The 14,473-nt window shown below is 34.9% G+C and overlaps 1 protein-coding gene across 1 annotated transcript; it reads right to left on the reverse strand.

The window, feature by feature from the left end:
- Positions 1–823: 823 nt before the first annotated feature.
- LOC123672303 lies at positions 824–9,444 on the reverse strand. The gene is made up of 2 exons (XM_045606370.1): positions 8,366–9,444; positions 824–1,211 (listed from the first exon to the last, which is right to left on the reverse strand). Exons 1-2 carry the CDS (start codon positions 9,254–9,256, stop codon positions 954–956), a joined length of 1,149 nt encoding a protein of 382 aa, XP_045462326.1. The 5' UTR covers positions 9,257–9,444; the 3' UTR covers positions 824–953.
- Positions 9,445–14,473: the final 5,029 nt, after the last annotated feature.

Genomic DNA, 14,473 nt, shown 5'->3' on the forward strand with positions numbered 1-14,473 from the left:
TGTATAAGCTTGAGGGACAGAATTCCGAACACCGAAATACGAAAAAAGACCAGAGTAACTGACATCATGAGTAGAATAGCAAAGCTTGAGTGGCAGGGGGTGACACATGTTACAAGGCTGAGTGTGGAGAGATGGTCACACAAAGTGACGTTTTGGAGACCTCGAGAGACAAAAAGAAGCATAGGAAGACCGAGAAAAAGATGGATAGACGACATAGCCGATGTAGCCGGCAAGCAATAGATGAGAACAGCAAAAGACAGAGAAGCATGGAAAAAACTGGAAGAGGCCTATGTCCGATACTGGATAAAAAAAGGCTGAAGAAGAAGAAGAGGATCATTTTGTTGCATTTCAAGGAACCAATCAGCGAAGGTATGACATTGCTGATGATCAACTCTTGTGTTAACTGAACTTTAAAAGCCTCAAGACCTAAGTTTTGTGCAAAATACGGTGTAATGCCTAATTACCAAGATCGACAAGGAATCGATTAATCTACGGGCTGCAACAGCAATATTCTCTTTCTCAATTCAATCACTAACATCATCCCAGATTGTTTCACCAGTCTCACTAATGTAGGCCGAGAAGGTGCTTCACGACGTACTGAAAGTGCTTTAGTTTTGTGTCTGCAAAATGCAAAAAAGCATGTATCGTTCCATTTTAAGTAATGATGTAGTTTTTTCTTGTCAATAGTGTCAAAAGATGACAGCTTCAAAAGTGACTGCTAATCAGATAGCAGGCTATTCAAAATGAAACTTTTTATTGGAAAACCTTCATAATAATCGAAATATCTGAATATTTTAAGTACAAATTAAATTTATTGGCGGAAATTGATTGGATTAGGCTAACAACAATATTTTTAACAAGAACGGTCGTAAATATTTTGAAATTAATGGAATACATCTCTTTCAACTCAAACATTTATAGGAACAGGCAAGCATTACATAAAAAAATGATGATCACTTGATCGACCACTCTGAAAAACTATGACGTGACTTTGGAACTTCACCGGAGAAATCGTTCACTTCTCTTCGTTTGTTTATTACTCTTTTCAAATAATCTGCTACTCCTGTGTTCAGAATAGCATTGATACAGCTGGAACTTGTTGACTGTTGTGGAGGATTGGTGGTCTTTTGAAGGATCTTCTGCCGTTGAAGGTCAGTGTTTGGAGTGTAAGAGAAGGATCTTTCTCTCAAAACCTCGTCCTTTATTGAAGTCTGTAAAAAAACGCTATAATAAATTATGGAGTTCGAATGAAAATACACTTTCTGACATATGAATTCTTACACCCTGGGAATAAACACTTTCTTCAATATATTTTTTGGCAGAATGTCTGGGTTCAGTTCGCTTATGGCTACAAGAAAATATTTGATTTCCAATAACAGACATAAAATTTTTTAACTCCGCTCTTCAAAATTATCAATCGTACCTACAAAAAATCAAAACAGCGTTGTCCCACTGTTCACTATACAACATCCTGTATTTTTTTACTTTATTTATTATTATAACACACCATTGATGATTTTACAAAAGGCCAGACAACTCCGGGTTTGAAACAATTTAAGACGGAAACAAGATCGGAAGTAATAATATACAAAGTGTTCTGTTTGAAATATTGAAGTTGTTACTCCTTTTTGATAAAAGCAACAACACCGAAGCGCTAAAAATATTTTATATCGATAGAGCAGTAGTTCCCACCCACGAAACCAAATCACATAATAGGATCTCGTATCTACAAACATAACAAGAAAAATATACTATAATGAGTAATGACTCAGAACAGAAAGGATGTTCCAAGAATGCAAAAGGGACCGAATAACAGTGGTAATAAATTTCATTATATGCGATTAAGCCTTCAAGATATATAGAATTATGACATATTTTGATTATAAGAAGGCTTTCGACTCACTTCTTACACGGCTGATGGCTGACGAAAATTTTAGAAATATTCAAAATCGATGCAATTATCACAAATTTTGCGATGGGCAGTTGGAGAACGAACATCGAGCTTTCCACGGCAACATAAAAACTCAACAGATTGCAACGATTTTGCACGCTTCAATTCATGTTACGCTACTGGAATTTTCAAAGACGCGGTGGTTTGTCGATTCGTCGTGTGTGGTTGGTCGCCGATGAAGCGCCACAGATGCGCTTATCCAGAGAAAAAAAACAAAGAAAATTTTCTGAAAGATTTTCAATAATTATCGAGACTTCAGGAAAGACACGTACCTTGTTTTAGATTTCAGCCATTAGTAGTTTAATTTGAGATTTAGAATTTGATTTATCGGCACGAATTGTGTCGATATTCTCGGTAAGTATTGACATAAATATTTGCATTCAACAATTGATAATCTCACCAGGATGAATTGATTAATTTTGAAACAGTAGTTTTTTTTTAGATTCGTCCATCTTGCAGAAATGTATTTCAGGTTTGGTGGAATTCTTTTTATGTCAAATAATTTCAACAAAACTCCTTCTCAGGTTTATTTTATGATAAATGTCTTTATAATTTCTTGGTAAGAAATCCGAGAAGGAGTTGTAAATTCAGGTTAACATATTCTAATATCGTTGTTCATTTTCCCAAAGCACCTCCCGTGTGATTGGAACAACAGAAACCTCTCTTGGGATTGAAGAATATCAAGAAGTACAACCTCCCTTGGGATTAAACAATAGAAATCTCTATTGGGATTGAAATATCGTTGTCATGAACGGGTTGGTCAGAGAATGTTGACCAACGTTCACTTTTCAGATGTTCTTTCAACCCCTGGAAGAGCGGCTCTCCAGAGGTCTCGGAGAATGAATAATTATGTAAATTGACCATATTCACCATCGCCATATTGTTATGCGACAATACCAACTACCCAGGGCCCCCGCAACCGCGCGTTCAACGCGTGCACCGCACGCGGGCGCCACTCTTAAGGGGCGCCAAAATCTCTTATAGACCGCATGAAAATCCGAAAGACCAAAGGTTTTTGAAAAATTTTTTTTTTATTTTTTCAACAATTTTAAACGTTCAAAGACATCTTTTACACATCCAAACAAGTTCCCGAACGTCACAATCCCTATAAAATAACCTCGGCCACAGATTGCAATTATACGATTCTTTTCGAGTAAACAAATCATAAATAATCATCCCTTTGTCGGTACGGGATTTCTTTATGGACCACCTTGCACTGGACGGCGGGCACCATTTCTTCGATCATCACTAAAACGCATATGGTACACATAAACAATCATAAATACCGAAGCGATAGCTTTTAGCTAGGGGAATTAGTGAAACTTTCGCCACCATCTGTAGGAAAAATACTACATGTTACAGAGAATTTCTGAAACTACCAAAATCTGCTTGCTATGCTATAACAGCAGAAACCTATCCAAAGAATCAAAGAATAGTTATTTTGTTTCGAAACGTTTAGGGGTTGAGGACGTTGAGGTCAAGACGCAAAAAATTAAAATACTCAGATAATTGGAAAGATTTGTATTTTGTGTAATTGTGGTTTGTTTTACTGTTTCTTGTTGTGATTAAATAAAATTTTATGAAATGGTAAGTACCTATCCACATACAGTATTAGCATTTCTATTAGTCTATAAAATTCGATATTTTTTTTTCTGTTTAAAATGGTGCACATCCTAACTTAGCCCATACCTATATACTATAATATTATTTTTATTTGCTTCAAATAGGGAAGTATTGTTTGTAATCGTGAAAAAATTGAATCGACTTTGATATTTTGAATTTGTTACCTGGGGCCACCATCATATTATACTTAATTTTTTTTTAATATGCACCCTGGATCTGTATTATTTATTTGATGTTCTTAGCCGTTTGACATTCTAAAAAAAATATATTTCACCTTTGCCAAAAATTAATTATTATAACAGGAACAGGGTATGTGCTTCAGATCGGTCTTAACTTATTATTATTATTAATATTAACTCCGTTTAGGTTTAAAGGCTCGGATTTAAGGTTTAAATTCATAAAAATGAAAACATACGGGTTATTCTCAAAGGGATGGCGCAAAGTAAATCATGGGTGAATGTCCTTACCAATTCTGGATCAAGTTTTTCTTAAATTCTAGGAGCCATACAAGAGAAAACGACCTTCTGGTGCAAAATTTCGAGAGCAAAAAAAAGCTAGACGTCAACAAAGGGAGAAGATGGCGGGGAGTATGGAATAATATTTAATAATTATTAATAATAATATTAATATTTTAATATAATATTATGAATAATTTAAAGGAGAATAAAGCTCAGGTTTTGAAAACTCTGCAGTTTCATTACAAAATTAAAATAAAATGCGGTTTTGATCGAATGCTTGAATAAAATAATGAAACATTTAAAAAATGTATTATGCAACAACTGACAGCATAAAGTTCTTAAGGCATTCAATAAAGGTTGCTGATAGTTTTTTTAACCCTTCTACAAATAAATTCCTAACAAAAACTGAAACATTTTTTGCCGATTATCCTGCGACGTTTTTCTCCACTTCCCCCCTTTTTGGAGCGCCAAAATATTTTCGGCACGCGGGCGTTTATGACCCTTGCGGGGGCCCTGCAACTACCCAGTGTTCCCAACGGAGAAATATTGAGTTTACTACAAAAATACCGCTAATATCAAAAATACTATCAGCTATAAAGACTATTCTTCCACTGACTATTTCCAAAAATGGAGCGAAGCATTCATTTATACACTCGGCCACAATTAATTTGTTCAGAAAACCACCTTTCACTAATCTTTTTATTGCCAAAAGGTGAAATTTTTGCACAATGTTGTCCCAAACAAGCCTATCTGGCGTAGCAGCCAGAAAAGGTACACATAAACTTCACTTATAAACTTTATATTGTGGAATTTTTCTAGTAAACTCAATATTTCTCCGTTGGGAACACTGGGTAGTTGGTATTGTCGCATAACAATATGGCGACGGTGAATATGGTCAATTCACAAAGATGTTATGTGTCAGTCCGGCCCGTCGCTTCTATGGACAGGTCTTTTTAGTTGACTTTCTTTCCCTAGGGACAGGATTAGTTTTCTGGGTTAGTAAAAGTCGATTAGAATTTTAAAATTAAATATAATAAAGAGAAAAAAAATATCCACGAAATTTTTATATATTTGACTCAACGGCCAAAACTTTATGATTAAAAAAAATGTCTCAAATTATCTATTATGCATATAAAAAAAACAAAATAACCAAAATTGTCTATTCAACTATTAATTTGGGAGAATCGGGACTACTCAAATAAAGTTATCTTCATCGAAAAAGTATTAAAAATCATCAAAAAAAAAAATTAATTGAATAGCCAAAAGATTGTTAACTTACACTCGAAACATGTAATTCCTTTTTAATAACTCCACTCCCGATTCGCGCACTCCGAGCTAATTCATACCAAAACAAATTTTAAAACTTTATTCCAAAAAATCCCTGTTTTCTATTTCTGACCTAACTCAACCTGTCTTTGAGTTAAAACAATTTCTTCTTCCTTAAATACTTAAAATTCCTTCAACTCTCCTATCTACTAAATTTCCTTTCTATTTGATTCAACCTTGTTAAAAATTACTCTGATCTTCAAAAGAAATTGTTTTAATCCAAGTCCGGTTTCACGACTGACCGACGTTTGAATTCTAAACCCTTCACAATACGAGACCCTAAGCGATACTATCCTGATCTTCTTACTTAAGCCTCATCATTCCTTCTTCATTTTTCGTCAACAGACCCCACTTTCAACCTCAACTCAAGCTAGATTTTTCTGCTGTCTCAGCTAGAACCATAATTCGATTTTGCCTGCAGCCTTACGGATTTTCTGCTGTGTAACATGTGTAAGATAAGCCAAGATTTAGTTTATTTTTTCTTATCCATGCAAAATAGACCGAATTCACAAACGTATATACATGCTAAATATTTATTTCAATAATTTAAAAATTTCAATAGTTTCCAAATTTCCGATTTACTACATCGTGAAGAAGAACTTCCTTGAGATATAGAAGTTGGAATAGTACGTGCGTTAAACCACTTTAGTTATTGAAACTGAAAGAATACCTGCGTAATACCTCTCGTTATTACATCAACTTCGCTGAATGGGAATTGGAGAACTATAGCTTCCTGCTAAGAATCCCTAGAAATCAGTCTTAGAGTCTCATGTCTCATGGGCAATTGTAACGTTGCAAGATCGCAATCAAGAAGGGAATTTTCCAGGTAGACTCCTTGAGACCCTTGAGTCCTTAATGGTTCTGCTTAGTGCTGAATCCCCTCTCTAAACAACTGAACTCTACTAAAAAGTGTTTCAACATCAGAAGTAATAGATTACTATACTATTGCCTCTGATGTTGAAATCTTTCGATTCAGCAGAAGATTGAGGGTATGCAATACTACCACCTTCAATCTTCAAAGTGAAATTGGATTAAATGGAAGAAAATACTGAAGAGGATAATTGTAATGTTGATAATGCAAATTTCGAGAATTCACTTCCTGATCTAAATCATTATATTGCTTTGTATGTATGTTACTCTGCAAGTCGGCAGCCGTCTTATAAAAAATTGTGAGATAGAAGAAAATGATTGCAGTGAAATATTGAAGAGAATGGTTGCCACAGTTAAATAATTAGCTTCGCTTGAAATAGCTCTCCGGTGTCATAGGTGTTTATTCAAATTGTAAATTACAATGCCACTAATCATTTAGTTGACCAAGTTAAGGAAGCTATGTTCTACTTTATTATCGTCGATTTTACGCAAGATGTGAATCATGTAGATCAACTTACTTTTAATTAGAGAAATCTTCTTTGGATTCGTCCCATTTGAGTAACATGATGGGGTGTATTTGGCAAATATGATCACAGACGTCTCGAATAATTTCGAAATAGATTTAACTACGTGCAGAGGACAGTCTTATGACAATGCGTCTAATATATCGGCGAAATATACTGGTCTACAAAATCAATTGAAAGAACATTCTCCTAATGCCGTTCTAGCGTTTCCTTGAATTTGGTTGGAAATTAGCTGTAGAATCTTGTTCAGTAGCAATACGATTTTTTAATTATGTACAAAATCTGTGTATCAACGCCATGTGGGAAAAATTATTACAATGAATCAACATCACCAGTACGAGTCTTCAAGATACTCATGTATAAATATTTTCAATGTAGGAGCTTTATTGAAATATTTAACAGACCTCATAATTCATATTAGAAATGATTTCGAAATCATCGAAGAGTAGGCTGGGACACTGACCGAATCAAGGTGATTTCAAAATAAGAGAAACAAAACAAAAAAATTAAAATACCATTACTAATTTGAAGAAAACCATACAACTTTGTGTGGCAGGGACGCTGAAGTCAGTTGCGCTTCGGTCAGCCGAACGTCATGATCCGCGACTGAGTATGTAATTTATCACTTGATTTTCAAATCAAGTAGTTGGTTAAAATATCAAGCTACTTGACTTGATGCATCCCTATATGTTCTTTATACAGGGTGTCCCGTAAAGACCACGTCAAACCGAGGGAGATTGTAGATCAAAGGATAACCCACCTGCTATGACAAAATTCCCATTATAAAAGTCTTACCGTTTTCGAGATATTTTTTTTTTGACTCGTCGCTCCAAATGATCTTATTAAAAAAATCTGGATCTGCATGATGTTTTCGCAAAATTTGCCGGAAAAATTGAATTTCGTTGAGGTGAATAATTATGCGAGTAATATTTTCGCACGTAAACAATTGCCATTGTTCACTAGGTATTGCAACATAGAAGATTTCTCAACAGAATTGACAAATTTGATTTTGTCAGAAACGTACCCATTTGGATAAAAACAGCCATATCTTTTTTCTTTGAATAACAAATGACTTGTGTGATACCTTTTTGAAATCACTATAAAATAGACAATTTATTTGTGTAATGTGCAGTAGTAGCTCGGTACATTTTGGTTCCACTTCGATGGGCTAAACTTCATGAACAAAACAATCCACTACCAAAATTTCCAATAAAAATATTTCTCACAGCCCCCCTTTTAAATGTTCGGAGGATGTTTTTGATGTAAACGTTAGAATCATTCTTCAGCAATATTTTACTGAAAAAATTAACCAAAAAAGTGAAAAATTGTACCAACCGTAAAGACATAACTATTGAAAGGGGCAAAAATTCATTATTTTCCAAAAAAAAAAAATATCTCGAAAACGGTAAGACTTTTATAATGGGAATTTTGTCATAGCAGGTGGGTTATCCTTTGATCTACAATCTCCCTCGGTTTGACGTGGTCTTTACAGGACACCCTGTATAATGGACATCTATTCGTGTGCAAAATTTCATAATGATAATATCAGCAGTCTAAGCATGAAATGTTAACGAACATACATTCGGATTTAATATAATTTGAATGCTGCCTACCTGATATGAAACCGAAGAATGCTGCGATCCATTCCTAGAAAACTCCCTACTTCCTTCGGTCTTCCTGATAGCTCCCAGCATTATCTCCGTTATCCTCTGCGAGTATTTCAAAATTTCAGCCGCGTCTTCAACCGTCAACGTGACAGTATCATTGAAATTCTTATCCGTGAAATCTTTCTGCGTACTACATGAACTCCTCGCGTCCGAAAACTCATCGCCTACTTTGTCGTCCCGGGCGGAACACTGAGAAACACTCTTATAGTGGATACTAGAAACATAAGCACTCCTAGAGTTCTGATAGTTCAGCCAGAAATTGTTCCATTCGCCAACTTTGTTTTCCGCATCCGAAGCATCCGCATTCTTGTCGGTCCTACCGAAGTATTCGTTTTGCACGCTCTCGATCCAACTGAGGTAACTAGATCCGGGTGTAATGAGGGTCTTAACTTCTGGCTTCTTGGTCTCCACGCTGCTCTTTGTGGCATAATCGGTACAGTCGGAGTAGGGCGAGTCTATAGAGCTGTAGGTTCGTGTTTGGAAGAAAGAGGCGTTGGAGAATGAGTGCTTCGCCTTGTACTCAGAAATAGACTCAAGGCTGTGTCTATGACCGATTTCCAAGGACCGCCTCAGTTTCTCAGGAGTTGGAAACTGCTCACCCCTCTTTATCACGATATCCTCGTTGCTGATGCTCTTCGTGGAATCCCTTCGGAAGCTGTTTGCTCTTCTTACCGTGCCAGTCCTGCTGAGTAAAGCTGAAGTAGTCGAGTCGTAGAAAAGCAACTCATTTCTGTTTTTGGGTTTTTTGTCGTCTTGAAATATAACGAGACATTGGTTTGAGGAACTTGTCGAGGATTCGGATTGGGACGAACCTTTTCTACTGCTGCTCAAAGACATGACGATGTGCTAAGTCTAATTGACGGTTTACTGATGGAGGCTTGTGAATTTGTCGAACGAAGAGTTATAACGCCTCAATGACCGTAACCATATCAACGATTTCAGACTTAGATGCATCATTGAAGAGAGTTCACCCATAGATGAAAATCGATAGGCGGATTGAATTTTTCACTTTGAGTGGGATGATATTATACATTTCGCTTCCGGGTCTGCCTAAAGGTTACTTAATGCCTAATAACTATACAGGTTGATTCACGTATTCGCGAATTAGACGTTTATGAAAAACTAATCATAATTTTGTGATTAAAATTTGGATATTGAGGTTTGAAATAATGAACTTCCTCCCTTAAATATTTTCAGATCTCTACAACTTCCGGTTATACCGAAAACAGACTACTACTTTCTTATTTCAAACGGCACACCCAGTATATGATTGCATCATTATATAGCATTTTTGATAACAATTTCAGCAATATGCCATATCTTGAGTAAAAGCTCAACGGTTCATGAGTTAATAGGATTCTTATGAAAAGAATTATGGCGGCGAGGACCGACGTTTTTGTGAATATTTCTGCAGAAAAAGTTTTTCTCGAAAAAACTTTTTTCATTTTCGATTTTGCAAACACCTAGTATTATTAGACTGTTTGCGGTTTGGACCAAAAATGTACTGGTTATTTATAGTAAAATCATGAACTTGGACTACTCAAATTTATCAAAACTCAAAATTTCGAAATTAGAACCTAGGTATATTTTTTATTATTAAGTTTTCACCAAAAGTATTGCTAAAATTACCATCAAAAAAGCAATATATACTTGTGTGCCATTTGAGATAAGAAAGTAGTAGTATGTTTCTCTAATTCTGTGGTTATTCCGTTCATTCTTCCACATCTTGTAGAACAAAATCGTGCGAGAATATATCAGAAACGCACAGTTTTCATGGTTATATTTTATTATTCTATGTTGGTGCTCCGAACTTTCCGCCACGGCTTTATCTGTCAATTCATCAATTTGCCTTAAAGAAATCAGTTCTGCCAACCAACATTTTTCAATGCAAAAATCACTAAAATATATTTATGGAAATATTTCATTAATTTCAATGAAAATGCAATGAATTAGAGAAAATAATGTATAATACTCGTACAGAAGGCTCATTCTACCACTCGTTCATTCCAAAACTCGCCACTTCGTGGCTCGTTTTTGAATTTTGAACTCGTGGAAGAATATCAATGCCTTCTGCACTTGTATTATAAATAACTATTCCGGTATAACCAAAAGTTGTAGAGACCTAAAAATATTTTAAGTAGAAAGATCATTATCTCAAACCCCAACATGTTAATTTTCAGCACAAAATTGTAATTAGTTTTCTATAAACGTCTAATAGGCCACCGCGGTGAATCACCCTGTATAGTCGCGTAGATGACATCAGGAAAATAATTTTCGCCTTATGAATAATACCTCGTTTTCGAAGCATAATTGAGATACAGGGTGTTCAACGCCATTTCTGAGCAATATTCTATTGAGTATGGTGAGTTTGAACCTTTGCAGTCGCGATTTCCTGTCAAATCGGAGTATTTTTGAGTGCTCAATTCAAAATACATTTCAAGATGGCGGAAAACCTGCAATGTTCGTGATTTTTTTTCGGTTTTTGAATTGAATTTCATTTTCGGAATGAACTCAATCGTCTAAGAATTTCTGTGACAACAAATCGAACAAAATATTTCACATGTCTACCTATAGCAAAAAAAAAAAAATCACCCGGAATTTTTGAAATGTTTCATGGTTGTAGTTTTTTTTATATATTTTACGAATATGAAAACAATCGAAAATATGAAATGGTCCCTTCATTAAAGCAATCCAAATTATTTCTTCGGTCCTCTAACATGATTGAAAAAAAAACTGGTTGGGTTATGAGGACCAGAATTTTGAAATTGGGCGTCTAAATATTCTAGATGGTTGTAAGGAAAGAAATATCGAGTTTGTTACTAAATAAAAGGAATTATATATAGGGTAGATCTTATTTAAGTTCTTTGTTAAATTTAGCCAAACTTTCGACCATTCACATGGCAAATCAATCTGAACCTAACAGTGCAAAGACAGGCAGAAACATAATAATGAGAGTCACATCTATAAATAAAACTTCTGGGTCTCAAAATTAAAAGGTAGGTATAATCAACAATTTAGGTTGAAATTACAAATTTCCGAAATTCAGCTAGTCAAATCCGATACGTCAATTATTATCTTAAAACTTTGATATCTATTTGTGTACTTTTAAGATGCTTGGTATACTTTTGAGATAATTTAATTAATTAATTGGATTTGACGAACTGAATTTCGGAAATTTGTAATTTTAACCTAAATTGTTGATTATACCTACCTTTTAATTTTGGGACCCAGAAGTTCAGATTGATTGTAAGTCCTGATTCAGATAACTAATGAGTTTTTTATAATCGTTTATTCGTTTGTAGTAAAAATTATTTCTAGTGCCCTGAAGATGCCATGTGAATGGTCGAAAGATTGGCTAAATTTAATAAAAAAACTTGAATAAGATCCATAAATGACTTTCGACCCGTTATATAATTCCTTTTATTCTAGATGGTAATATAAATTTATCAGAAAATAATTTACTGTAATTCCAATTAATATCTGTTGAACTCTTTACCTTGAGGTATTACCTGCTGAATGTAAATTTGAATTAATCTGAGAATATTTAATGGCTTTCATAAAAAACAGACATTCTCAGAAAATTGAGTTCATTCAGAAAATAAATTTCAATTCGGAATCCAAATTCCAAGAATTCCAAATTCCAAAAAACCACAAACATTGCAGGTTTTCCGCTATTTTGAAAAGTTTTTTCAAAGTTCTTCACCTTCTTGGAATTGAGCATTCAAAAATAATCTGATTGTCTAATGTAGTTTTGTCGTATATGCTACCGATTTCCGAAAAAAATTCAATCAATTCACCTGAAACTCTCTGGAACATCGAAATTATCATAAAAATCCGCTAAAATCAGTAAGCTGTGATGAATAACTTAATTATTAGTTTTAAAAGGTGTTTTTTTAGAGCTATAGAACTTTAAATTGCAATAAAACAACAATGGATTATTCGATTGAGATGAATTTTATTTATCCGCAAGATAATCTTGTGGCATTACATTTTAAATATTATTATTATTATTTCTGGCATATGACCGCCACGGCTGGCTCGGATGTAGTCCAATCTGGACGTCCAATTTTCGATGACTTTTTCCAACAATTGTGGCCGTATATCGGCAATAACACGGCGAATGTTGTCTTCCAAATGGTCAAGGGTTTGTGGCTTATCCGCATAGACCAATGACTTTACATAGCCCCATAGAAAGCAGTCTAGAGGTGTTAAATCACAATATCTTGGGGGCCAATTCACAGGTCCAAAATGTGAAATTAGGCGGTCACCAAACGTGTCTTTCAATAAATCGATTGTGGCACGAGCTGTGTGACATGTTGCGCCGTCTTGTTGGAACCACAGCTCCTGAACATCATGGTTGTTCAATTCAGCAATGAAAAAGTTAGTAATCATGGCTGTATTCCGATCACCATTGACTGTAACGTTCTGGCCATCATCGTTTTTGAAGAAGTACGGACCAATGATTCCACCAGCCCATAAAGCGCACCAAAACAGTCAGTTTTTCTGGATGTAACGGTGTTTCGACATACACTTGAGGATTAGCTTCACTACAAATGCGGCAGTTTTGTTTGTTGACGTAGCCATTCAATCAGAAGTGCGCTTCATCGCTAAACAAAATAAAATGGACGTAGTGCGCGATACGTATTCCGCACAGAACCATTATTTTCGAAATAAAATTGCACTATTTGCAAGCGTTGTTCAGGCGTGAGTCTATTCATGATGAATTGCCAAACCAAACTGAGAATAAATCACTTGACAGCTGTTAAATCGGTCGCCATCTCGAACAGTAATGCCAACTTAAAGTTATATACCTCGAAAAAAAACACCCGTTAGTACCTATTTCCCGATCTGTAGCTATGACTCGTATACCTACCAAATCACCACAAAAAAAAAGTAGAACTAAAATGACCAGCATGTATCTCGAAAACAAATTGTTTATAGGACTTTTTTTCTTTAAAATTATCCGAGGTATCACTCATTTTTGTTAATTGTACCTTCAAATCACTGGCTCTAGTTAAGCAATTGACATGAAAATTTGCACGAAGATTTGAATTTTATAGTTTTGAAATTATCAGAAAAACAAAATTTGGACGGAACTCCTTGTCGAATTCTGCCCATTAATAAATTTAACCGCTGTATTCGAAATCGGAAACTACCTTGAAAATTTCTAGTATCTTTTTTCGTTTATAGTTATCGTTATCGGACGAACAGAATCGAATTTGATCACAAATTCCACAATAATGAGTCGAACCGTATCGTCTGACTGAGACTACTTCAAGGGTGTAGAAATGGGGGGGTACTGGAGGTAATTAACCCCCCCCCCCCAAGATTTCCAAAATATAAAATTTCAGAATTCTCTCGAAGTCGAAGAACGAAAATTCTTCCATAAACGAGAATTGATACATTTATCAATTCTCGTTTTACTTTTCTTCAGAAACGTCACGGCTGCAAAAAATTGGACTCTTTTACGGTTTATGAGTTTATTATGGCTTTCAAGATGATTACTTTTAATGCACTACGATCACGTCTATATCCGAGGTTTATTATTTTCCTTTATCTACACGTTCGGCGTCCCCCTTGTTTTGCCATCTGTAATTTTTTCGTTCGTCATAGTTATACTTTTACCCGTTGTTTTCGGTTTTTTGTATCATTTCCCCCACAAAATTTCAATACTGCAGTTATCGAATAATTGAGTTATTCGCATCGAACAAGTTTCTGTGCTGTGTTTTACAATTGAATGTGTTTCATTCAAATTGCAATTCATTTGTAAAGACATCAGTTTTGAATTGACTTTGAGTGTTCCTAAATTGGAGGTAGAAATGAAAATTACAGATTCCTTGGATCATTTTAAGAAATAAAGTTCTATAACATGGGTTCGGAAACGATTTGTTTTCGAGATACATACAAATGTTAAAGTTCAAGTTTCTTTTCTCATGACACCTTCCTTTCACAAGATATTTAACTTAAATTTGGCATAGATATTCCAAGAATTTCAAAATATAAAATTTCAGGAATCTCGCAAAGACGAAGAACGAAAATTTCTACATAAAATGA

This window comes from Harmonia axyridis, chromosome 2 (assembly GCF_914767665.1).
Source record: "Harmonia axyridis chromosome 2, icHarAxyr1.1, whole genome shotgun sequence".
In the NCBI taxonomy this organism is placed as follows: Eukaryota; Metazoa; Arthropoda; class Insecta; order Coleoptera; family Coccinellidae; genus Harmonia; species Harmonia axyridis.

Excerpts from the sequence above, each read along its gene's own strand:
- LOC123672303 (XM_045606370.1), bottom strand. The coding sequence starts at position 9,256 with ATGTCTTTGAGCAGCAGTAGAAAAGGTTCGTCCCAATCCGAATCCTCG. Across the intron at positions 1,212-8,365 it reads ATTCTTCGGTTTCATATCAG|ACTTCAATAAAGGACGAGGT; the intron begins GTAGGCAGCATT and ends GTTTTTTTACAG.